The sequence below is a fragment of the Carassius carassius genome, chromosome 3 (genome assembly GCF_963082965.1).
Source record: "Carassius carassius chromosome 3, fCarCar2.1, whole genome shotgun sequence".
Taxonomy (NCBI): Eukaryota; Metazoa; Chordata; class Actinopteri; order Cypriniformes; family Cyprinidae; genus Carassius; species Carassius carassius.
The window spans coordinates 18497118-18523352 of record NC_081757.1 but is presented as its reverse complement, the minus strand read 5'-3'; the positions used below and the strand labels follow the sequence as shown (position 1 = coordinate 18523352).

General features: G+C 41.0%; 2 protein-coding genes across 6 annotated transcripts in view; one reads left to right on the top strand and one right to left on the bottom strand.

Annotated features, from left to right (window-relative positions):
- The window catches only part of adcy7 (adenylate cyclase 7), a 39379-nt gene extending 30989 nt beyond the window's left edge, over nucleotides 1-8390 (top strand). For all 5 annotated transcript variants that reach the window (XM_059532068.1, XM_059532092.1, XM_059532084.1 and 2 more), the window contains 5 exons: nucleotides 2229-2375; nucleotides 2920-3024; nucleotides 4260-4374; nucleotides 6863-6987; nucleotides 7110-8390. In XM_059532068.1, coding sequence (XP_059388051.1) covers nucleotides 2229-2375; nucleotides 2920-3024; nucleotides 4260-4374; nucleotides 6863-6987; nucleotides 7110-7256 — 639 coding nt within the window. In that variant the 3' untranslated portion in view covers nucleotides 7257-8390. The remainder of the gene's footprint in view (nucleotides 1-2228; nucleotides 2376-2919; nucleotides 3025-4259; nucleotides 4375-6862; nucleotides 6988-7109) is intronic.
- Nucleotides 8391-9381: 991 nt separating this feature from the next.
- Nucleotides 9382-20805, bottom strand: LOC132122165 (bromodomain-containing protein 7-like). The gene is made up of 17 exons (XM_059532114.1): nucleotides 20652-20805; nucleotides 19685-19872; nucleotides 19512-19590; nucleotides 19336-19393; nucleotides 16890-17034; nucleotides 16592-16702; nucleotides 16188-16372; nucleotides 14595-14706; nucleotides 14365-14440; nucleotides 14170-14277; nucleotides 13568-13703; nucleotides 13280-13391; nucleotides 13121-13177; nucleotides 10446-10542; nucleotides 10004-10147; nucleotides 9630-9773; nucleotides 9382-9524 (listed from the first exon to the last, which is right to left on the bottom strand). The coding sequence occupies exons 1-17, from the start codon at nucleotides 20701-20703 to the stop codon at nucleotides 9487-9489; spliced, it is 1842 nt and encodes a 613-aa protein (XP_059388097.1). The 5' UTR covers nucleotides 20704-20805; the 3' UTR covers nucleotides 9382-9486.
- Nucleotides 20806-26235: the final 5430 nt, after the last annotated feature.

Sequence of the window (26235 nt, the reverse complement as noted above, 5' to 3'; positions counted from 1 at the left end):
AAACTGTGTTTTATAGTAACCCTCTCAACCATTTTCTACCACAGTCCATACTGAACCAAACCATAAAAAAGAAAGATTTAAAAAATTAGGTTAGAAAATAGGCCTGAAGTAATTATTGTGATTTGTGAGTTTTTATTCACAAAGATTTTTGTTCCTCCCTGATCTGCATTTTTCAAGAAATGTTAGTATACAGATGCTGGTCATATAATTAGAATATTATCAAAAAGTTGATTTATTTCATTAATTCCATTCAAAAAGTGAAACTTGTATATTATATTCATTCATTACACACAGCAATGCGGCGTGGCATGGAGTCGATCAGTCTGTGGCACTGTTCAGGTGTTATGGGAGCACAGGTTGCTCTGATAGTGGCCTTCAGCTCTTCTGCATTGTTGGGTCTGGCATATTGCATCTTCCTCTTCACAAAACCCCATAGATTTTCTCTGGGGTTAAGGTCAGGCGAGTTTGCTGGCCAATTAAGAACAGGGATACCATGGTCCTTAAACCAGGTACTGGTAGCTTTGGCACTGTGTGCAGGTGCCAAGTCCTGTTGGAAAATGAAATCTGCATCTCCAGCAGCAGGAAGCATGAAGTGCTCTAAAACTTCCTGGTATACGGCTGTGTTAACCTTGGACCTCAGAAAACACAGTGGACCAACACCAGCAGGTGACATGGCACCCCAAACCATCACTGACTGTGGAAACTTTACACTAGATCTCAAGAAACGTGGATTGTGTGCCTCTCCTCTCTTCCTCCAGACTCTGGGACCCTGATATCCAAAGGAAATGCAAAATTTACTTTCATCAGAGCACATAACTTTGGACCATCAGCAGCAGTCCAGTCCTTTTTGAAGCGAGACGCTTCTGACGCTGTCTGTTGTTCAAGAGGGACTTCACACAAGGAATGCGACAGCTGAAACCCATGTCTTGCATATGTCTTTGTGTAGTGGTTCTTGAAGCACTGACTCCAGCTGCAGTCCACTCTTTGTGAATCTCCCCCACATTTTTGAATGGGTTTTGTTTCACAATCCTTTCCAGGGTGCGGTTATCACTATTGCTTGTACACTTTTTTCTATCAAATCTTTTCCCTCCCTTTGCCTCTCTATTAATGTGCTTGGACACATAGCTCTGTGAACTGCCAGCCTCTTTTGCAGTGACCTTTTGTGTCTTGCCCTCCTTGTGCAAGGTGTCAATGGTCGTCTTTTGGACAACTGTCAAGTCAGCAGTCTTTCCCATGATTGTGTAGCCTACAGAACAAGACTAAGAGACCATTTAAAGGTTTTGCAGGTGTTTTGAGTTAATTAGCTGATTAAAGTGTGGCACCAGGTGTCTTTAATATTGAACCTTTTCACAATATTCTAATTCTCTGAGATACTGAATTTTGGATTCTCCTTAGTTGTCAGTTATAAACATCAAAATTAAAAGAAATAAACATTTGAAATATATCAGCCTGCCTTTAATGAATAAATACAATATACAAGTTTCACGTTTTGAATGAAATTAGTGAAATAAATCAACTTATTGATGATATTCTAATTACATGACCAGCACCTGTAGTATTGTCTAGAAGAGCAATGGTTTTGTCTTATTTGCTTTTTGTCATGCTCTAGAAATAATTTTATGTTAATTTAACACACTGCTGGTTCCATTTGCGGATCGGTAAGATTTTTTTTATTTGTATTTTTGTCAATAATTATTCTAATATGCAGATTTGGTGCCCAAAAAAACATTTATGATTATTATCAATATTGAAACAAATATTTGTAGATAAACAGATTAAAAATTAAAAATATATATATTTTTAGAATTTGTATTTTTTTTGTAAGAATGCAAGTCTTTACTGTCAGCTTTGATATAAATTTAATGTCCTTCTATTAATGTCTTTAAAAAATATTACTGACCTGTTAAACAATAGCCCAATATGTATAGAATTTGATTATTATTTCCTTTTCTTACTGTTATAATATGCAGATTTTATTTGGGAAACAACTCATCAGGTGTCTTGGTACATTCAGTTTTGTGCCTCTCTGATTTATGAGTTTTGTCCTGTTACTCAAAACACCCATGTCATGTATCGGTGGTTCCTCATACCTGTACACATATACACACATAGTCTGTGAATGTCCTGTCATAAACCATTTTTTGTTGTTTCTGTTGTATCATGTGAATTATTGCGACACAGAAGCACTGATCTCTTGCTGCATGTGTCTCTCTGTTCCTCTTCTCCAGGACCTGTACTATAAGTCATATGACTGTGTATGTGTGATGTTTGCCTCGGTGCCAGACTTCAAAGAGTTCTACACTGAGTGTGACATAAATAAAGAAGGACTGGAGTGTTTGAGGCTCCTCAATGAGATCATCGCCGACTTTGATGAGGTCAGAGTGATGTCATGTCTCATGTCTCCAAGTATATGCATCTGTGCTGCTTTTTCGCTGATCTCCTTATTCCACTGTCTTTATTCTCCTGTCATTCCCTGAATGAATGATTCATTGTATATGAATAGACTCTAAGGGTGTCACCTCAGCTATCACTGGGGTAGTTTAATGAAATGAGTCAGCCGTTGTGTAAATGCACACTCATATCACTTCAACTGCTTCTTTGTGTGAACTGATTTTGGATTGAGGAGTCAGTAGGGAAAAGGCCAGGACTTCACCCTTTGTTGTTGTGATCACCACAACAACAAGGCCCTGGGTTGACTGACTATAAAAATGTTTAGGCCAACAGTTCTGGCAGCTTCACATATTGCTAGTACTGAGATTCAGTGTGGTATGGCTGCTTTCCCTCATTTTCGTTCACTCCTTATTATTCTCTCATTCTATCTCTGTCATTTAATGTAAGAAGAATACACCATGGCATGCATTTCTACTGCTCAGAAACACTGATATCCACTTGGCCCTTCCCTCCTCACTTTACCTGCAGTTGCTGTCTAAGCCCAAGTTCAGTGGTGTGGAGAAGATTAAAACCATCGGCAGCACGTACATGTCTGCTGCAGGACTGAGTGGACCTCCAGAACAAAGCAGCCAGGTTCTGCACTATCACATACCACTATGTTAACATCCAGAGCAAAGGGAAACACAAGAACTCATAAAATTCATAAACGATTACACTGCATTCATTTCTCAACTATCTTCACCTCTCATGTATTTAATATTCAAGAAAAAGTGGAGGAGAATGCTCTCCCATGCTAATTGTAGTTTTAGAAACCAGTTCATTTTGTTAAATTGTAAGCTTTTGCTGTCATAGTTCTGACATTTGGTAGCTATTATCTCACATCTTTGCTGCTAAATGGAAAGCAGGCAGTTTGAGTATGCTGTCTGTCATTGTACACCAATCAGTGACAGTATTTGCATATCCTGAGACTTAGCTCAAGGGTTACTAAAACAGAAGATTTACTTAATGAACGGCAAAAACTTTTGTGAATAAAATACATAAATTCGTTCAATCCACAATAAATGTAAATGTAAAGCGTGCTGGAAATTTCCAATCATTTAGTCAGATTAAATTCTGCCCCTTTCTTACAGTCGACTGCAAGCTGCCATTCAGAACTGCCTCCATCATAATTTACAACCAGTGGATCAAACCTAATCATTGCCCTACACTTTTTCCCCAGTAATCACAATATGGAAGAAAATATCTACTTCTATTACATTGAAAGGCACATCTTTCTTTGAGTGTAGGCAGGGTGTTAAACATATCTGTAAATTACAGTTAAGTAGCTGATTAGAATGGTTACTTATTACTTTAAAAAAAGATACATTGTTAGTTCTGTATTAATAAATGTATAGCATCAGGATTGCTGTTATGACTGGTACATAGCAACAATTATTAAAATATTTAAACCTCAAAATAAGTAGCAAAAATCTTATATGACTGCATTTCAAAAGCTTGATATTAACCAATCTACCACAATTTAACGCAAAATAGACTGATTAATTTCTTCTTATTTAAATCTAAGTATACACTGCTGCATCTAATTACAATGCCACGTTCTTGACTTAACAGAAATTATAGTGAATTTCTTTTTTTTATATATTATTTACATAAGAGCATGCGAAGCAAACATAGCTGAGAAGTTAACATGCTGAAAGAATTTATGAATTTAAATAATACATTTGTGCAAACTGTATTGACTGTATTGTTATGAAAAATGAAAAGAGTGACCAGCTCTTGTGACTTGGTCACCCAGCATTTTTCAAAAGTGTCCTTCAACCTACATAATTTACATAGTTTTGGTTGACTGAGCGTTGTTGTGTCCTCAGGACCGTGAGAGGCAAAATGCTCAGATAGGAAACATGGTGGAATTCGCCATTGCTCTGATCGGCAAGCTGGACGGCATCAACAGACACTCCTTCAACACATTCAGGCTTCGTGTTGGTAAGTCTGATCAATGAAACCTCAATACTACTTTGTTGTTAATTACTCAGTTATTGCTTGGAGTCTAAATAAGGAGCCAAGCACCAAAGGTGCTTAGGCACATATTGTATACGTTAGTTGTCTTCTTCTTCTCTTTCACTGTCTTCTCCATCTTCACCTCCTCCTTTTCTGCTCTGGAAGTCTATGGCAGCCCATAGAACCATTTTCAGGAAAGTTATGAAATTTGCCACACAGATAGAAGACAGTCTCATTATTAACCACAGAAAATTTTGAAAGAGAATGCAAAGAGTTGAATGCATACTTAAAAGTAAATTTCTACAATTTAAGATTTTTCGCAATTTGGAACATTTTTAGAAAAATCAAGTTTTCATTCTTATTCTAGACAATGTGATCATCTTCAGACAATTCTGGAAAAAGTTATCAAAATATTTCCAATAGACCAAACTGTTCTAGCAAAGTGCGTTAACAAATTTGACAAAATTCATGCATAAATAGAAATGAGACTATAGCAATGCAATGAATCAGCGGATTTTGACGAAACTTGGTACATGTTATACCAAGTATGACCTGAGAGCACATGAGTAGTTTTGGCACAGTACCACCACCTGTTACAGCTTGACCAAAAATCACAAGATTGATTTTGTTAGATTCAGAGTGGCATTCCACAAATGCTGTAGGCTATTTTACAAACAAATTAACGTATTGTTATGAATCTTATCTTATAGAACTGCATACAGTAAAGTTCTGAAATTTGGTACACAGATGGAGGACAGTCTCATAATTAACCACATAAAATTTTGAGATTCTAACAAACTCTTGCGCCATCAACACGACACATTTGCACTCATGTTTCAGCTTATAACTTTTGAACCGTACGGTCTAAAAGCAAAATCTCTTGGTTGGAATGCATAACAAAATGTAAATTTCTACGAGTAAAACTTTTTTGCAATTTAGAATATAGAATATAGAACCATCCTGGATGGTTTGTCCAATTTTTCACCAAATTCAGATCATCTTCAGAGCATTCTGGCAAAAAGTAACCAAAAGCTTTTTGATATACCACACCATTTTCATAAAGCATGTTAACCAATTTGACAAAAGTTTGCGCAAAAATGGATATGAGACTATACCTTTGGAACACTTCAGCAGATTCTGACCAAACTTGGTATGTGTTATGACAAGCATGACCTGAGGGCACATGAGTAGGTTTGGCACAGTGCTACATACTGGTCAAAAGATATTAAAAAAAGACCTTTTTGTGTGTCGGTCAAAATTTTTTAGTAAAATGCAAAAATCTCTTTAACAGGGTCTCTAACCCCGGTCCTGGAGAGCTACCATACTGCATAGTTCAGCTTCAACCCTGAACAAACACACCTGAACCAGCTAATGAAGGTGTTCAGGGTTACTAAATTAGAGACAGTTGTGTTGAAACAAGGTTGGACCTGATGTCTGCAGTAAAGTAGCTCTCGGAGAACCCTGGTCTTTACTGCTTAATTAAAGACCGTTCATGAGCTCTTCATTTTACCTCTGTTGTGTGCTTGGCACTTTAATTGCTGCTTGCAGCTTTAATTAATACTTGCATTTAGTCAGACTCAAGATGAAAAACACTTTACCTCCAGGTATTGCGTAGATATTTCTTTTTTTACTTCTGCATTAAGGGTTAAAAATGAAACAATATGTACAGGATGTAGCTAAAAATCTCACTGAACACAGAGGCAGCTCATAAGAGAGATCTTGGGCATCTTGAGCTGCTCAGGGTAACAGATGCACTCGGGAACTGGCATGAAATACTTCATAAACGCTCCATTTAAAGTCTGAGTGCATATCGCCCATCTGTGGCAGAGATCTGATAAAAATTATAATAACAGACACAAATCCCATCTAAAAGACTTTATTAGAAAAAGGGAAAAGCACATTCCAGCAGCCGCTTGCGGATCAAACTCACTGTCTCACTAGATCTACTGGTAACACTATTTTAGGCTCTTTTAACTAGTTGCTTATTAGCATGAGTATTAGCCATTTATTAGTACTAATTAAGCACATATTAATGCCTTTTTCTACATCCCTAATCCCACCCAATACCTAAACTTAACAAATACCTTACTAACTATTAATAAGCAACAAAATAGGAATTTATTGAGGGAAAAGTTGTAGTAAATAGTGAATGTGTTGCCTTTTCTTTAGCTTCAAGTTAGTGGATGCAAATTATGTCTGTGAGCCACAATTTTGATGTTTAAAGAGTGATGTCACTGACACTAAACACAGAACCGTCTAGGGCTAATTGGAATAAAACCAAAATGTTTTAGTGAGATTTATCAAGTTAATTGAAATAAATAAAGACTGCAGAAAATGCTGAACTCAGTTTGGGTCATTCGTGAAGTGCAAGTGGGAATGCAATATTCTGCACGAGTAGTACTATTTTTAAACATCATATAAATGTCATGTTTGCAGAGTTTGTTCACTGATCTGTGCATGTTTGTTTGAGCAGGTATAAACCATGGCCCGGTGATTGCAGGGGTGATTGGAGCCAGGAAACCACAGTATGATATCTGGGGAAACACTGTGAATGTGGCCAGTCGGATGGAAAGCACCGGAGAGCTGGGTAAAATACAGGTATGCACTGAATCACTCTTACAGTACTCACCTCATGATCATGATTCTCTTTTCATTTTTAGATTTTCAAAATAGCTTAATCATTAAAATAGAATAAAAAGGTGATCATGTTTGTGTTGCAGGTGACAGAGGAGACGTCTGATGTCCTGCAGAAGCTGGGCTATTCATGTGAGTGTCGTGGCCTGATCAATGTGAAGGGCAAAGGAGAGCTCAAAACCTTCTTTGTGTGCACAGATTCCAGCAAACAGCAGGGCATCGGTCTGAGCTGAGACTGAAGTCTCTGCCGCTGACAGCTTCAAACACACACGCACACATACACACAGACTCCGGAACCTATATGTGATCTCTTTGTTTTCATTTAAGAATGTTTTATTGCTACTGGATTTGTTTCTTTAGAGCATGTCTAAAGAACTGCACATTCTTTCAAACTCGAACATGTTGGAGTTTGTTTTGGCAGCATTTGGAGAACTGAAACTCTCCGACATACAGCAGCATATGCATACACACATCTCACATGAACACAAGCTGAACTTTGCCATACTCTTATGGGAAACTGAGCTCGGTGAAGGAAAATACTGGTTCTCGGTATTGCTCTCAGACTTTCTGGGTACTGCTGTCATAGTGGCCTTGATCCTGTTGGATTAAGACTGATTTGGGATGACTGAGCTGGTCGGACGGTTTTGGCTTGCAGGCAGAGGGAACACGTGACTCACACAAACTCATCACCGCCGACGTTAAGATATCTAGAATTTCTTTACTCATGTAAAATAATATGTATCTTATTATAAACCTTTCTGTCAACTTTTGGACCAACAAGATGGTGGATGATTTGATTTTTTGTTTTTTTTTCTTTAAAAAAAACATCTGCCAAGTGTTTTGAATGTCAAATATTGACAAGCAGCGTTGATGTGCTGTTGCCTTCGAGTTGAGATTGTGAATGTTGGAGATGAGCCTTCCTTAGCTTCATAACGTGCTACAAACGAAAACTATTAAGAAATGTTTACATATACCGGGAAAAAATATCAACAATGAAAATTCAATTTACTTTAAGTGAAAGTGTGCTTTCATCTTTTTTAGTCTTAGATCTTGACCAAATGGCTCTGTGGCTTCACTCATCTGAAGTTGGATGTATTCATGCATCTTAGCTTACATTGCAGTAGACAGTCTCTGCTTCTATTCTGTGAGAATGCTTGGTGAAAGTGGGAAGTGTCTGTCTGATGAAGCCATAGGCATACATGTTCAATTGAGATTGAAAATCTTATGCGCCTCTCTGGGTTTTCAGAGTGTTACAGTGACTGAATTTACATGATTTGAGATTCTGCGCTGCCTTTCTGTAATGCATTGTTTGTGAGGAATGCTCTGTTTTGTATGCATTGCTACAGAATAAATCATTTTACACTTTATATGTTTATAGCAAGTTCATTTATCATAGATTTATGATTTGTTGCCTTACCACAGTAGCAAATCTCCAGGGGTCCTCGTGAAACACGAATCAGCATGATTTCCCAGTGCTGTGAGGAAAAGAACCTTACTGAAGATCTCAGACTTGGAAAATTACTTTTAATTTAAAATGTGTAATTGCAAATGTTTCTCATTTGAGGTTATATAAATCTGGCATTGCCAAACATGAAGGCCTTTAGAATTACCCATGATTCCTTGTAGACAACAACAAAAAACCTTTAGTTTGGCTTTAAATCAAAGCATCGGGGCCGACATGTAACAACATTCAGAGGTCTTGGTTTCATTTCCTTTAAGGTTTACACATAATTCTCCCAAAGCATGACAGGATTTGTGAATCTAGACGAGAGAACAAGCCGCTGTCAACTGCTCTCATGTTAAATCTAGAATTTTCAAACCATTTCGTATTTTATTCTAAAGTTTACAAACACTACCCGTGCTGCTACGGTTCATTTACTCAATTACTCATCTCATTATAACCCCGTAAGACCGACATTAGTCTTCAAAATCAAAGTACAAACATTGATAATCGCACATACATACAGCACTTAAAATATGGTTAATGGAAACTCTAAACGTGTTGATGTATGAGAACGAATGAGGTTAGTGCTCGCAAGCACATGTGAGCTTCCATCTGCTATATTTGAAAAGCTTTATGGATGTGCTTCTTAAAATCCTTAATTAAATTTGCTCTTGTGAAGTCTTGAGTGAATTCAGAAGTGGTTACGTTTTGGTTGTGTGGACTTTCAGTGGAAAGACAAAAATGATGAGAAAAAAAAAAACTTAATTTGTGTGCCAAAACATGAGGATTAGTAAATGATGTACATTTTCAGTTTTGAGTGAACTATCCCTTTAAATTTTTTTTTATTTTTTTATTTACTGTTTATTGCTATATAACTTGCTTTTTAAACTTAAGAAAAAAAACACAAAATGCTTAAAAAAAGATGCTTATTTAATGAAACAGAAAAGTAAATTAGAAACAGCAGCATTGAGGGATGACATGGAAGAAGCAGAACTGATCGACTGCAGTGATGGAGGATCTCAACACACTCCCTCCATGGGTTCAGTCATATCTCCCACTGAAACACAGAACACACATTCCTTTAGATAAATGTTTCCTGAGCACTGTCATAACAGTTATTTCACCAACAAAACTGATAAAAGACCAAGCTGCTTAGTGTTACCTGCGGTCAGGTGTATGAACGAGTCCTGTGCAGTATGGTCAGGTAGCGAGATCCCCATGGCCTTTCTGATACCATACACACTGCACACATCACCAGGGGTCACCTGACTGGTCAGCTGGGCCAGGTTACCTGTAACTTTCTCCGCTGCAAGAAGGATACAAAATCTGCTTTTAAACCGCTGCTGAAACCCACAGATGTGTTAATGTGCAACAATACTGACTCACTAAAACTTCTTGAGTAAGGAAAAAAATACAAACTCATGAGGCAGGCAAAAAACATCCCTTCCAATAAGTGTTTGTCTGGTCTCTGAAAGCGTGAGAGCAGTGAACGGTCATCACAGGTCATCTTTTGTGTTTGTTTGTGTGTGTTCGTACCAAGCTGCAGCTCTTTAGCAGTAGGAGCCAGTAAGCAGATGATGTTTGGCGGCTGTTTAGCGCTTAGTCTTTCTTTCTGAACCTTCTGCAGCTCCCTCAGCAACACTGTTGTCTCATCCAGCTTCTGCTGGAAATGCTCTGATCCTAATGGAGGAAGAGGAATTTTCACTGTGATAAATCAGTCTGTTTAATAGGTGGGAAAGGGGTTCATATGTGTTATTGATTTGACATGTTCCATTCCACTGCAGAGAGAGGAGGATCATTATGAATTCATTCAGCATAATACACATGAAAGATGTGTCTCCAGAAGAGTTCATTAATAAATTGAAGAAAACAAAAAAAACTTGGGGCCTTGATTTCCAGAGTTTGATCACACATAAAATGTCTAAAAGAATTATGATCCATATTTCAAACAACAAAAAATGTAATAATGGGATTTTACCTTCCGAGTCGGAGTTCTCAGGAAGCAGGTCAGGATTCAAACCCAAAGAACCAAGAGCCGTCACACTATCACCACTGCTGGGCTCTGACACAACAACCTACACACACAGGCGTGAAGAGGAGGGCATGGATTGAACATCAGAAATACTATTGGTGTCAGTTCGACCAAAGTTTCAGTTTCTTTTCTTTTGAACTTTTGAATGTTATTGTATCTATATGTTAACTATTGCACAGAGAAGTCCATCAAGTGCATGGAAGCTGATTTTACTATTGTGAGTTAGATCTAGGGCTGAAACGATTCCTCGAGTAACTCGAGTAACTCGATTACAAAAAATGATCGAGGCAAATTCCTCTGCCTCGAAGCTTCTTTTAATTTATTTTAAATCTCACGTCAGGTTCTTTCGCGATGATTTTTTTAACGTGACACAACGCGTTTACGTCACCCACAAAGCAGAAGGAGACACAAGCGCTGCGTCCGAAATCGCATACTGCAAGGAGTCAGCAGTGTTTTCATTTGAGCGCGCGGGCAAACGCAAAGAGAACTTCGTGGTGTGTGTCCATTGCAAGATAGAGCTGGCATACCACAACTAGGGCCCTATGATTTCCGCGATGCAGAAAACGCGGAGGGAATCGCGGAATCCAGTCATAAAAACGGAATTTACAGTTTACCGCGGAATGGCACGGAATTTGCCACATTTTGACTGAATTAATCAAAAATAGGTCATTGCACTTACATCAAATCACGATATGGACTAATATCTGTAAATATTAAGCCGGAACAGTCTATTTAAATATGAATCCTGCATGTTCTGCGTGTCTCTGTTAATGATTGGAGCAGAAGCGCGTATTCCTTTATTAAACACACTGAAGCGCGCGTGACGCTCCGGTAATTTCAGCTTCTGCTGTCTCCCTAAATAAGACGTGAACACATGAACAACATCTGCAGAACTGCTCTGACAGTCACTTCATGAGCATTTGACCGTTTGATTTGAGTAAAACTAGCGTCACGTCACATACACAGAACTGTAAATGTACGTCAACTCGTCAAAATAAAAGTCCGGTTAAAGACTATTGTTCAGCAGAATGTACATAGCCTACTAAAAAAAAAAAACATTATTTTTTTAAGGTTTAATCTCACAACATTTCTTCCATGTTTTATTTTAAATAGTAAATCCCCTTTGTTTACCAAAAAGTTAGGTTAATTTTTAATAATTAAAAGATAAATTAAATGAATGTTTTATGTGTTTAATGTTTAATGTGCATCTCAGAAAATGCTTTATTTAAAACCACAACTGAATGGCACTTAAATGCACTTAATTCATCTGTCAACTTTATTGTCATTGTTCACAGTACAAGTACAGACAGAGAAACAATGGGTAATAATGTTTATTTTTGATGTATGCATTGCATTCTATGCATTTAAAAAATAAAAATATTTTTTTTCTAAAAAAGGAAACTTGGCTGTTCATTTTAAGAGACCCAGGAGTCTTATTTTCTTTTGCATAATTAATATTACACTGTAATTAAGCAAAAACACATTTTATCCGATTACTCGATTAATCGACGGAATTTTTGGTAGAATACTCGATTACTAAAATATTCGATAGCTACAGCCCTAGTTAGATCACAGTGAATTTGCATTCAGTTCAGTGTTCGCACCCGTTACACACAGAATTTATTATTGTTCATTTGACAAATACAACATAAATAAAATGGCTATATTCACAATTGGTTATTTTATTATACTGTCTGCCATATTATTTGTTAATTTCCATTCTGTAAATTTTACGAAGCACAATAATTTTTTTGAAACTGAGATGTATACATCTGAATAATAAAAGCTTTCCATTGATGTATGGTTTGTTAGGATCGGACAATATTTAGCAAAGATATAACTATTTGAAAATCTGGAATCTGGGGGTGCAAAAATAATAATCTAAATATTAAAGAAATTGCCTTTAATGTTGTCCAAATGAAGTCCTTAACTTCATATTACTAATCAAAAATTACGTTTTGATATATTTACAGTAGGACATTTACAAAATATCTTCATGTAACATGATCTTTACTTAATATCCTAATGAATTTTGACCCACACAATGAATTGTTGGCTACTGCTACAAATATACCCCAGCGACTTAAGCCTGGTTTTGTGCTCCAGGGTCACATATAGAACGTAAAATCCCCTCTTGTTCTTTTTTTAACCCAGCTGTCTTGGCCCAGTGTATAATACATAGTTTTAACCTATGCTATTTGTGAAGTTTGGACGGCTAAAAACAGTGTTGAACAGTAGCACCACCCTGCTAAGGTATGCTAACACAACCACTGTCAAAGACGGCCTTCCACACACGGACTAATGCTACAGTATGTTCATAGACGACTCATGATTGCCTTTCCTCTACGTCTACGGCACCCTCACACACAGATTAGTGTGAGTGAAGGAGGAAGTCAAAACCGACAGGGGAGCGTGTTTGTGTGCGTCTAGGCAATATTCTTTCCATTAGTGAGAAAGTTGGTTGGTGTTGACACAGCTGCTGCAGAGCAGAGAGCATGCGGTTCTGACGCTGCCTTTAAATAGCAGGTTTGTGTCTTTACTTCCACTCATGTGAGCTATACACTAGTATGTACTTCTAGACATCTGAATTATTATTTTCTGAGGACATGAGAGCATTTTACCTCAGCATCATCTGTTGCGTCTACTTTCTCTGCAGTCTCCTCCGTGGGCAGATTACCCTGAGGAGTGCAAAATAGATATTACACAGTATATAATATAAGTGGTATATCGTGTGTTCTTTTCGCCATGCAGATAATTAAGTGTGTAGTGAGGTTTCTTACAGTTTCTGTTTCTTTCAGCTGTCTTGAGTGCTCTCCACTGGTCAAAGCGTCCAATACATTATCTGCCAACCTGCTCATGTGTTCCTCCGATTTAGCCAGGTAATCTGCAATGCTACACATAAACACATCCAAACTACATTTGTGGAACACAAGGGGAACGGTGGAAGGGTGTGAATCAGGGCTTCATTGTTTGAGAGGTTCACAAAATAACACAAATGCATGTGGCTTGGTCATCTAAAAACCGATCGATGGATATGTTTCATTATCTGGCTGATTCTATACACACACCTTTCAGATTCTGGCTGACTGCTGTCCTCTCCATAGAAGGAGTAAATGAGATCAGAGTCCTCTTTGCTGATATTGGCAAAACTGGAGTCATAGGTAGGAGCATATGAGCTGAATGGGCAGTAATTCATATAGGCAACTGCAAAGAGAGAGAGAGAGATGGGCATGTGGGGACTTTTACAGATTCAGTGAACTTCAGTAGCGTGGTGTGGAACAAATGGCACTCAGAAGTCTAATACTCAGGGTAAAAATATGTAAAAAAAAAAAATTACAATCACCACAGATAGCTAACAGATAAAAATACAGATGAGTAGGAACTTAAGTCCACTGATTCAGCAGTGATTTTTTTTCCTATTGAAAGCAGGAACAATTAGATTTTTCTGGCACACAATATTACATTCCTCTGGCAGTTGAACTATGGGTTTTTAAACAGAGATTATAAGGCAGCGCTCCCATGATCTTCTCCACATGACTGAAGGTAAGGCCACAGAAGAGCGAGACAGTTTTTCCATGAAGTTGTTTTTCCAGGAAAATGAATATGAGTACCGAGCGTTGAGACTGATACACAGAAGTGAGAAAATGAACGGAGAGTTATTATATATTACCTGGAGTGACCATGTTTCTCTTGTCCTCTTTGAAACCCTGAAGGGTGTTGATTCCAGTCTGCAGTCTCCCTCCCATCATTCCCAATTTGACTGGGCAGTATCCTGGATCTAACATGGAAACATGATGAACTGTACACTTGTACTGAACGTACGTCGAACATTTGCTTGTTTTCTTGAACTCTCATTGTGACAAACCTCCAGCGCTCAGGTCGGCGGGGTTCACAATGCCCAGAGTGGTTGAACCATCAGACTTCCTCCTCTCAAACTCCAGCTGCTCATAAAAAAATACAATAAATACAAAAAAAAACAACCCCAAAGAAAAGTGACCCTTCATCAACGGCTATCTGACATCCTCAGTGAATGAGCTCACATTTGAGGGATGTACAATAACACATGCTTCCTCTGATCTGGTCTTGTACTCTTACCTCACACTGCAGGCTTCTGTTTGAGAGTTTCCCTTCAGAATCCTCAACCATCTTCTTGATCTCCTCCAGGTCTTTCTCTGCTTGGCTCTTAGCATCATCTTTACTGTCCCTGCTACACAAACAATTCAAACACTGATTCAATTCTGGATATATATACCCCTTCAAAGTGAATAAATCCCGCACATATGAGCCACATCATTTCTTCAATGAATTCTAAGTCTATAATTAACTCTGCAGTCAGAGCGGCGATTGGATAAATTATAAAAAGTTATGTCATAATAGATCAATGTGTAGTTTGTTGTCAAGCTGCTACCCGGCCCAGTGGAGTAGTGTGAAGGAAGAGGAGTCATCCTCCCTGAAAAGCTACGGAGTGTGTGTGTTTAAAGAGCGTGCAGCTCGTGCGCTACAGATGGCCTACAAGTCACAACATGTTTAAGCATTCCAAGACTCTTGGTCACTGCAGCAGCCAAGCCGATTTACGTAGGCACTGGCAAGCAACAAAAAGAGAGAGTAAAACAGAGAAAGCCAACAAACACTCCGGCAACATCCTGGAATGTCTCACTGGCTTCAATACAGCAGCAGAAGCCCTGAATGCAGTTACAAAGCCATTGTGAATTGCTGCACAGTTAGAAAACCGACAACAAAAGCTGAAAAGAAGCATTTGATAATTCATTTAAATAATTTCACTGACTGTCTCACTCATTTATGTACAGTCACGCTCCTTTTTCCAGGCAGGCTACCATGATAAATAACGACTGGAATCAATTCTCTGTAATGGCAGCCAATTAATATCCAAGATAAGGGTCTGAAATTAACTTTTAACATTATCTTCTTTTTTTTTTTTTTTGTAATTTGTTAAACAATCTCATATTTTTCACCACTGCCGCATTGAATTGGTTAAAAACATAATAAAATAGTAATATTGTAAAATAATGTAATAACTTTTCTATTTGAATATATTTTTTAATGGTTTATTCCTGTGAAAAAGCTAACTTTTCAGCAACTATTAGTCCAGTCTTCAGTGTCATATTATCCTTTAGAAATCAAAATATGAAGACAATCCAATATGATTTTCTGGTATATATATATATATACATATATATATAGATATCTGTTTTGATGTCCATATGCAGGGAATATTTCAGATATACGTTTCCACATGGAGAAAATGTAACCTCATTTTATCTAGGTTTATCTAGAATGCCTTCGAGGGAGGTGGTGTCACAAGAAACACACCTTTAGACAGATGTTTTTCCATGTTGTGTCTTTCATTTTTAAACTATGCATTATGTAACAAAAAAAAGTAACCAACAGGAAGAAATTTTCTCCAAACCCTCAACTCAGGTGACCTTTGATGATGAGGCAGGATTAAGGCCTGTTCACGCCATATATGAAATAAAACCATTAATGTGAAATGGCCTGGAAGTTTCTAGAGAATCGGAAGGTCTTGATTAGCTGGTTCAGGTGTGTTCAACTAGACTTGGAGCTGAACTTTCCAGGTCAGAGGCCCTCAATGAACAAGTTTGGCCACCACGGTTCTAGACAAACTAGTCCTAGATAATAAGCAGAAAAACGGAAGCACACTATTCATACCTTGGCGTATCTTTGTTCCCGACACGGGGTGATTGGGAGTTGTCACTTGTGTCCATAACAGATGAGTTCTCTTTGGCAGCGTCTGATGTCCCGCCCTCATCCTCTCCATCTTCTGCTGAATGACTGCTGGATGTCTGCAGGCCAGCCATGAACTCGATGCTCTGTTTTAAACTGTCCAGTCTCTCCTAAAAGCACACACACAGTTAACTTCCATATGTGCAAGATTCCCAACTTTGTCAGTTTGATGGATTTGAATATGTATAACTAAAGAGGTAGAACTTTATTCCAACCACACTAGTGATAGGATCATACTGTACACAGCACACCAGTGCCCTCTGCTGTGAAAACATGTTTGGTTTCACAAAACAAGTTCCGATACAATTGTTCAGGTTTTTCCAACTCACCGTGCTCAAGATCTTCATTCCGGAGTGAAGGAGTTTCTTTGCAGCTTTGTAGTAAATCGTCTCTGGTTTGTTGTAGATCATAGCATTCTCACACATCACTTTGAAATCCAGCTGTGGGAGGAACAGTACAGAATAGTCAACTATTTTGTCAAAATGAACAAGATATATTTTTGTCTAAATGACCTTCATCATATGTTCTATGACTAATTCAAATCTTCTACTCTCTGCAAATGAAAGCAGCTGGCATATTCAATCATTCAACTACTTCGTTCCAGTCTGTGATCTGGTAACATATTACCTTGAGCTCCTCAAGTGACTGGTATCGCTCCTTCTTCACTTTCTCCTTCATAGTGCTGAAGTCCATGGGTCTCTTTATAATGAGAGAGTATGCTGGAGCGATCAGGTCTGTCACAGGAAATGAGAAGAACGCACTTGGGTCCTTCCTGCAATAAACAGCAGCCAACAGCGTTTGGCTTTCATTCGCAGTAGTTATAGACAGGATTATGATCATAAGCCGCAGTATACAGTCGTGGCCAAAAGTTTTGAGAATTACATAAATATTGGAAATTGGAAAAGTTGCTGCTTAAGTTTTTATAATAGCAATTTGCATATACTCCAGAATGTTATGAAGAGTGATCAGATGAATTGCATAGTCCTTCTTTGCCATGAAAATTAACTTAATCCCAAAAAAACTTTCCACTTTCCACTGCATTTCATTGCTGTCATTAAAGGACCTGCTGAGATCATTTCAGTAATCGTCTTGTTAACTCAGGTGAGAATGTTGACGAGCACAAGGCTGGAGATCATTATGTCAGGCTGATTGGGTTAGAATGGCAGACTTGACATGTTAAAAGAAGGGTGATGCTTGAAATCATTGTTCTTCCTTTGTTAACCATGGTGACCTGCAAAGAAACGCGTGCAGCCATCATTGCGTTGCATAAAAATGGCTTCACAGGCAAGGATATTGTGGCTACTAAGATTGCACCTAAATCAACAATTTATAGGATCATCAAGAACTTCAAGGAAAGAGGTTCAATTCTTGTAAAGAAGGCTTCAGGGCATCCAAGAAAGTCCAGCAAGCGCCAGGATCATCTCCTAAAGAGGATTCAGCTGCGGGATCGGAGTGCCACCAGTGCAGAGCTTGCTCAGGAATGGCAGCAGGCAGGTGTGAGCGCATCTGCACGCACAGTGAGGCCAAGACTTTTGGAAGATGGCCTGGTGTCAAGAAGGGCAGCAAAGAAGCCACTTCTCTCCAAAAAAAACCATCAGGGACAGATTGATCTTCTGCAGAAAGTATAGTGAATGGACTGCTGAGGACTGGGGCAAAGTCATATTCTCCGATGAAGCCCCTTTCCGATTGTTTGGGGCATCTGGAAAAAGGCTTGTCCGGAGAAGAAAAGGTGAGCGCTACCATCAGTCCTGTGTCATGCCAACAGTAAAGCATCCTGACACCATTCATGTGTGGGGTTGCTTCTCATCCAAGGGAGTGGGCTCACTCACAATTCTGCCCAAAAACACAGCCATGAATAAAGAATGGTACCAAAACACCCTCCAACAGCAACTTCTTCCAACAATCCAACAACAGTTTGGTGATGAACAATGCATTTTCCAGCACGATGGAGCACCGTGCCATAAGGCAAGAGAGATAACTAAGTGGCTCGGGGACCAGAATGTTGAAATTTTGGGTCCATGGCCTGGAAACTCCCCAGATCTTAATCCCATTAAGAACTTGTGGTCAATCCTCAAGAGGCGGGTGGACAAACAAAAACCCACTTATTCTGACAAACTCCAAGAAGTGATTATGAAAGAATGGGTTGCTATCAGTCAGGATTTGGCTCAGAAGTTGATTGAGAGCATAACCAGTCGAATTGCAGAGGTCCTGAAAAAGAAGGGCCAACACTGCAAATACTGACTCTTTGCATAAATGTCATGTAATTGTCGATAAAAGCCTTTGAAACGTATGAAGTGCTTGTAATTATATTTCAGTACATCACAGAAACAACTGAAACAAAGATCTAAAAGCAGTTTAGCAGCAAACTTTTTGAAAACTAATATTTATGTAATTCTCAAAACTTTTGGCCGCGACTGTAATACCCACAACACAGGTCCGATAAGGTACTCAGATAAATACTACTTTTGCAAGTAATTGTGTTAGAGAACGGTTTCAAAGTTATAGGCTATACACTGCCTTTCAAAGGTTTGGATCAATAACTTACTGTATGTTTTTTTATTGTAATAATACTTCTATTCATCAAGGATCAATTGATCAAAAGTAACAGTAAATGTATGTATAGTGTTACTAATTATTTATATTTCAAATAAATATTATGTTCTTTTAAACTTTTTATTCACCAAAGAATTTTAAAAAATTTATTTATGTTTTCCACAAAAGAATATTAAGCAGAATAACAGTTTCTCACACTGACAATACTAATAAATGTTTTATAAACAGCAATTAGATTCATTTCTGAAGGATCATGCGACACTGGAGACTGGAGTAATGGCTGCTGAAGATTTAGCTTTGCCATCACAAAAATAATTTATATTCAAAAATATATTAATATAGAAGAGTTATTATTATTTTTTTTTTTACAATATTACTGTTTTTACAGTGTTCTTGATATGAGAGACTTAAAAAAAACATTCTAAATTCAAAATCTTTGAATATCAGTGCACTTTAGTTACATATGAATCTACACCCTGTCTAAATAGATTGTCAACGGGTTATCCAGGTTCAGTCCTACCTCTGGAGCTGTCGAATGAGCTGACTCAGAGCTTCCTGTAGAGGCGTCTGCTCTTTTTCTGAGGAATTACAAAAAGCCATAATAATCAACAGATAATCAGCACAAGCACACAGACCTTCAAAACAACATCATTAGAACAGATGAGCTCTAAACCATGAAAGGGTGCACAGCTCTACCTTCCATTCTGGCAAGTGAGGGAGTGAGGGGCTTGTCCTGGGACACATCGGAGTCTGGGCCCTTTCTTTTTTTGGTCATCTATAAAACATAACACATCACATATATGAGGATGTCGTTAGCAAGTAAACAAAACAAGTAAAGCACTAAAACACAGTATTCATTCATATCTCACCTTTTTCTTTTTTTCAGCCAGTGACACTGGAGGACTGGCTCTGTCCTTCTCATCCTTCTTTTTCTTCTTCTTTTTCTTGTCTTTGTGTTTGTCGTAATCTACAGAGTCGTCGTAAACGCTCTCGAGGCTAGGGCTGCCGGTGGTGACCTCATTCCCAGCCACTTTCAACACCAGCTTCAGAGGACGCTCTGAAAGACCAGACACACAAGTGAGTTGCCTAATGTCAATATTGTTATTTAATACAACAATATTGTAATACTGTTCAATCCATTCATTACCAAAATGTATAAACTGAATCTGATTTGAACTCCTGGTATGTCCTGTGTCTCTTTATCTGGCTTTTGTTACAAAACCCAACTAGGGAAACCTTTTATCATATTAAAATATATTATTTTGTTGCCCATTTTAGCACTAACAAATAATTGTCTCTTTTGAGAGGAGCTACTCTTCTCTCAGACTACTGTATGTATCAGAGTTTAAAATATCCTCTCTTTTAAACCCACATAACAAATAAAAATAATTGTTTGATTATTATTGTTCATTAAAATGCGTGATGCTCAATGTATTTTCATCTGGTTCTAACAGTAATTACATTTAAGACATTTATGGAAAAGAACCTAAAACTGATTCTGGTGCTGACTTTACTAATCTTATGTTTTAAGCAAAAGCTGCTGTTTCCGGAGCAAAACAAATGTTAACCAGCTTGTTAGCCTTTAAATAAATCTAATGAGAAATCACATATTACATTAGTCTTTATAAACCGGCTCAAATTGGTACATTTACTGTATTAATATCACGTTGTAAACATGTAATATCAGACTGTTACTTATTCCCTGACAGCATCAGTCCGAGTACGTTAGTGCTTCATAAGCTCATCTGAGGTTATAATGTACCTTACAGCAGGTTTTCAGTCTATAACGTTAGTCAAATATTCTCCAGCATGGTGAATGAATCGTGAGTGACCTACCGTCGTGTGTGTGCTTCTCTGATTTGTGTTTCTTGTGCTTTTTGCCCATCATTTAAAGTAAAGCTGGCGGTTCAGTCAGGTCAGTGCTTGAGCAGTCTGCTCTTTGTTTCGTGTCGGAGCGCCTTCTACGGAGCTCCAGGATTCAAATAGCGACGCCTAGCGCTCGGCGGCGTGAACTACAGGCTACAGGCCATTAATTTATTTTTCTTCATTTGTCTCCGACTGAAGCTCAATAAATAGTTAAATAGATTACGACTACGACAGAGTTAAAATATAAATGTTTAACTACTCGGACTGATGCTGTCAGTGAATGAGTAGCAGTCTGGTAGCCTATTACATGTTTACAACGTAATGTTAATACAATAAATGTATATAAAGCATATATATATATATATATATATATATACATATATATATATATATATATATATATATATATATATATATATATACATACATATCGTACTCGGTTACTAGCGTAACCTCGGTTCCCTGAGATGAGGGAACGAGTACTGCGTAAGCTAGCTTACGCTATGGGAAAAGGTCCCCTTTTCTCGAGAATATGAAGCCAAAAATTATCCTTAATTTTTAAATAATGTAAAACTCAGTGCTGCAGCACAGCAGACCCAAGCGAAGCGGCTCGCGCGCTTATTGGCTGTGCTGCGGCAACTGCAGCAACCTATGGTGAGGCGGCGGAGAGGAACGAACCAATGGGGGCGCTTCGCGCCCATTGGACGTCAGAGCGCGCCAAAATAGGCGTGGCTAGAACTATGTAAGCCACCGCTTCACCATAGGGATCAGGTTTTAAATCGACTGAAGCGATCACCCGGTCCGAGCACATAGCACGGCAGGTTACGCAGTACTCGTTCCCTCATCTCAGGGAACCGAGGTTACGCTAGTAACCGAGTACGTTCCCTTTCGAGAGTACTCTCGTACTGCGTAAGCTAGCTTACGCTATGGGAACACAATGTAAAACGCCGTGCGTGCTTGGGAACTTCGACCTGTCACAGCCCAAGGCGAGAGCCCGGGGCTTTATAGCAGGAGAAATCCCAGTCCCAACAGCCAACCTTAGTGAGCTTTATATAGGGAACGAAAAAAGGGGGACGTGATAAGGCTTAGCACGTCTATATAGAAAGTACCCTGGCCTGCAGGGCAGGGACTTGCAGATTATAGAATCTAATAAATGTGGACGGAGAGGCCCAGCCTGCCGCCGCACAGATATCATCCAGTGGTATCCCGCAGGACCACGCCCATGACGAGGCCATACCTCGGGTGGAATGGGCTCTGATGCCGAACGGGCAGTGAAGGCCTTTAGATTTGTAAGCCAGCGAGATAGTGTCTACTATCCATCGCGATAAGCTTTGCTTCGTGGTGGCGAGACCTCGGGTGCGCCCACCAAAGCATATGAAGAGCTGGTCCGACCTCCTGAATAAGGCGGAGCGCGCAATATAGGTTTTGAGAGCCCTGACGGGGCAGATGAAGCTCGCGTTGCTTTCGTCGCTTTGCGAGGAAAGGGCTGACAGCGAGATGACCTGCGCTCTGGAAATCCAGGCGCGCGCTGGAACACGGTCTCTCAGCCAGCGCTGTAGTGGGCGCATGCGCAGCAGGCCCAGTTTGAGAACCGCAGAGGCTGATGCCATCAGACCTAGCATTTCCTGAAATCGTTTGAGCGGGTAAAGAGACCCGGCTTTGAACGACACGGCTAGATGCTGAATAGTGAGAGCGCGCTGTGACGTCAGACGCGCTGTACATGTCACAGAGTCTATGTCTATCCCCAAAAAGGAAATCCTCTGGCTGGGAGACAGAGCGCTCTTGACAGTGTTGATCGTGAGACCCAGGCATTCTAAATGGCTGAGGATCCAGGATCTGTGTGTCGTCAGTAGTTCCTCGGAATGGGCTAAAACTAGCCAGTCGCCGAGGTAGTTCAATACTCGCACTCCCCGCATTCTCAGGGGTGCGAGAGCGGCATCCATGCACCGTGTAAACGTACGGGGCGCTACGGAGAGGCCGAATGGAAGAACCATGTACTGATAAGTCTGCCCCTCGAAGGCGAATCTCAAGAATGGCCTGTGATGGGGTGCTATTTGAATGTGAAAGTAAGCATCTTTCAGATCCACTGAGAAAAACCAATCCCTCGGGCGAATTTGCGCGAGTATTTGTTTGGTAGTTAACATTTTGAACGATCGCGTCATAAGCGCTTTGTTCAAACGTCTGAGACCTAGGATGGGTCTGAGACCGCCATCCTTTTTTGGTACGAGGAAGTAGCGGCTGTAAAAGCCTGACTCACGCTGCGCAGGGGGGACAGTTTCTATCGCCCCTTTTGCAAGAAGGTTTATCAGTTCGGCGCGAAGGACGTGTGTCATTTCGCTTTTCACTTTCGTTTCGACCACGGCGCGAAAGCGCGGCGGTCTGCGAGCGAACTGGAGCGAGTAACCTCGTTTTATTATATTCAAAACCCAATTTGATATGCCGGGGATGGCTTGCCATGCAGCGGCTTGTGCGGCTATGGGTTGAATGTGCTTCGGGCACTGGCCGCCTGTTATGAGGGGACCAGTAGCTCGAGTATGCTGTGCTTGTGACACTGTGGTGACAGCGCTTATTTGTAGGGTTGCGCACTGAGAAGTGGGCACGCGCGCTACATTTAGAGCACCTCCGGCGCGAGCGGGAAGGTGGGCATGAAAGGAGACCCGAGTGTGTCTTTGTGACACTTGGGGGAGTGTGTATACATGTAGGGGTGCGTACTGTGTAGTGGGCACACTGCCTACATAGAAAAAGCTCTTTTTGTGCTTTATTGAGGTCGCCGTGAAAACGGCGTTTGTGTGCAGGCGTGCGTGCATTGTAACAGGCTCGTTTACTGCAGTATAGACATCTCCAACCGCCTTTAGTGAGGGGATTGGAGGAAGCATGTGAGGTTTCTTGTGTGGTGGTCCGGCCGCAGCGGGACTTAACCACGGTCTTTTCAGCCCGAAGGTCAGGAGGGCTTCGGAGGCTCGGGGTTCAGCACAATCCTGGGCCGAGGTCCCCGTCTCTCTGGCGGTTTGCGGCTCGTAGAGCGAGAGCGGTGCTGGGTTTTGGTCACTGGGCGAGACTGTAAGTCTGGCTGCGATGGCTTCGAGGTCTGAGGGGGCGGCGCATTTCTACGGCGTCCCGCAGCAGAGCTAGAGCGTTTCGGCAGGAAGTGTCTCATTGCCTGTGACGTTTTCTGAGCCTCAGTGAAGCATTCAGCGAAACCCTTAACCGACTGGCCAAAGAGGCCGGAAGGCGAGATAGGAGAGTCAAGAAAGGCGGATTTGTCGGCGTCTTTCATCTCCGTGAGCGTGAGCCAGAGGTGTCGCTCTAAAACAGCGAGGCTTGCCATGCTTCGGCCGATCGCTTGTGCTGTGGTCTTTGTCGCACGCAGGGCTAGATCAGTAGCGCTGCGGAGATCTTTAAAGTCCTAGGTATCTGGGGCAGACTCGTCCAGGTTACGGAGAAGTCTGGCCTGAAAAACCTGCAGCACAGCCATGGTGTGTAGAGCCGAAGCAGCTTGACCAGCGGAGGTGTAAGCTCGGCCAGCGATAGCTGAGGTGGTGCGGCACGGCTTGGACGGATGCACAGGCTTCGACCGCCATCCTGCGGCTGAGGGCGGGCAGAGGTGTGCAGCAATAGCCTCCTCGAGAGGGGGGAGGCTCTCGTAACCGTGGTCTCGGGCGCCGTCGACAGAGGAGAGCGCTGACGAGACAGAAGTCTTCAAGCGTGCGGAGAATGGGGCTTTCCACGACTTCGTGAGTTCATCGTGAACTTCCGGGAAGAAGGGGGCGTTTCTTTGCGGAGGGGCCGAAGGGCGCCCCTGCAAGAACCATTCGTCCAGCCTGCTTTTAGCGGGCTCGTCTGGAGGAGACCAGTCGAGCTGAAGGTCGCTGACAGCCCTTGTAAGCACGCGAGTAAGCTCCGCGTCGATATCAGCGCGTTGTCCGGTGCAGCTGGGTGCTGTAGAGGGGGGGGGGGGGTCCGCAATGGAGCCCGACCATTCCTCACTACTGGACGCGGCGAGAGAAAGGCTGTCGTGTCTGTCCTCTTCCGCCTCAGGCGCTCCGAAGGAGAAGGGGGCGCTGGTGAGCAGGGACTGGCGCTGCTCGTCCACGAAGAGGACAGGCGAAGGAGAGAGAGCGGGCGAGGCACGCGGGGAGTGTTCCGGCGTGAGCTCGCGTGTAGCAGTGTGCTCAGGCATTCTCTGATCGCGGCGTTTCTTACGCGGCACTTGAGAGAGAAGAGGCGGAGCGGGTGGAGCATCATGGCTGGTTTGAGCTAATCGAGCCCGCAGGGTCGATATAGCCATGTTGTCGCACTCAGGGCAGCCGCCCTTGGAGAGTGCGCTCTCAGCATGCTCGCGGCCCAGGCAGGAGACACAGATGATGTGGCGGTCCTCGCTGGGCAGAGGGCCTCGGCAGGAAGCGCAGGCCCGAGGCATTTGAAACAACGCCTCGAATTCTGGAGAAAAAAGTGTGATGTAGCGGCAAACACACTAGCTTTGTAAAGGATATAGTCACGCCGGATGGCGCAGCAGGAAGCGAGTGCTGAAGGTGGCGTCGAGATGAAGCACGAGCCGGCGTCCTCAGATCTGTGTTGCAGTGCTATCCCGCTGAGAGGCTTTTCGACGGCGTGTAGAGGCTTCTCCGGAGAAGACAGCGAAGTGCAGGTGAGATCGCTGAAGGAGATGAAATCTGATCCCTATGGTGAAGCGGTGGCTTATATAGTTCCAGCCACGCCTATTTTGGCGCGCTCTGACGTCCAATGGGCGCGAAGCGCCCCCATTGGTTCGTTCCTCTCCGCCGCCTCACCATAGGTTGCTGCAGTTGCCGCAGCACAGCCAATAAGCGCGTGAGCCGCTTCGCTTGGGTCTGCTGTGCTGCAGCACTGCGTTTTACATTATTTAAAAATTAAGGATAATTTTTGGCTTCATATTCTCGAGAAAAGGGGACCTTTTCCCATAGCGTAAGCTAGCTTACGCAGTACGAGAGTACTCTCGAAAGGGAAACATATATATACATATATACATATACATATATATATAAATAAACAAAGGAAAATAGCTATCGAAATACTACTTAATACCACTAAGAGGCACCATGGTTAAGCATTCAGAATATTAGCGTCCCATAATGCAAAACTCCAAGACTTGTAAAACCATTTTTAATTCTGTGGCAACTAATAGAGCAGGGACATTTTCATATCCATGTGTTGCTCCATTATAATTTAAAATGGTAAAGAGCAACAAACAAAACGAGTTTAGTTTTACATAATGTACCACAGTAACACACAGTGTAGACAAGTCACTATGTGTGTTTGTTGTCTTTTTGTGGCAGATTATGCATGGATTTCTGGAAAGTCCCAATACCAAAACAGTAAGACTCAAATAACTAAATCTAACTCAATTCTTTTCATCTGAACTGCATGCAGGAAATGCGGAGAACAAATGTACATAAACTGCACTTCCCTATTTTACCAATTATAACACAATGTTTCAGCTTCTATCGTCGTACATTCATTGTGTACATTCCTTGCATTTCCAAAGCCAGTACTGGGTGCCGAAGTTTGAATTAAG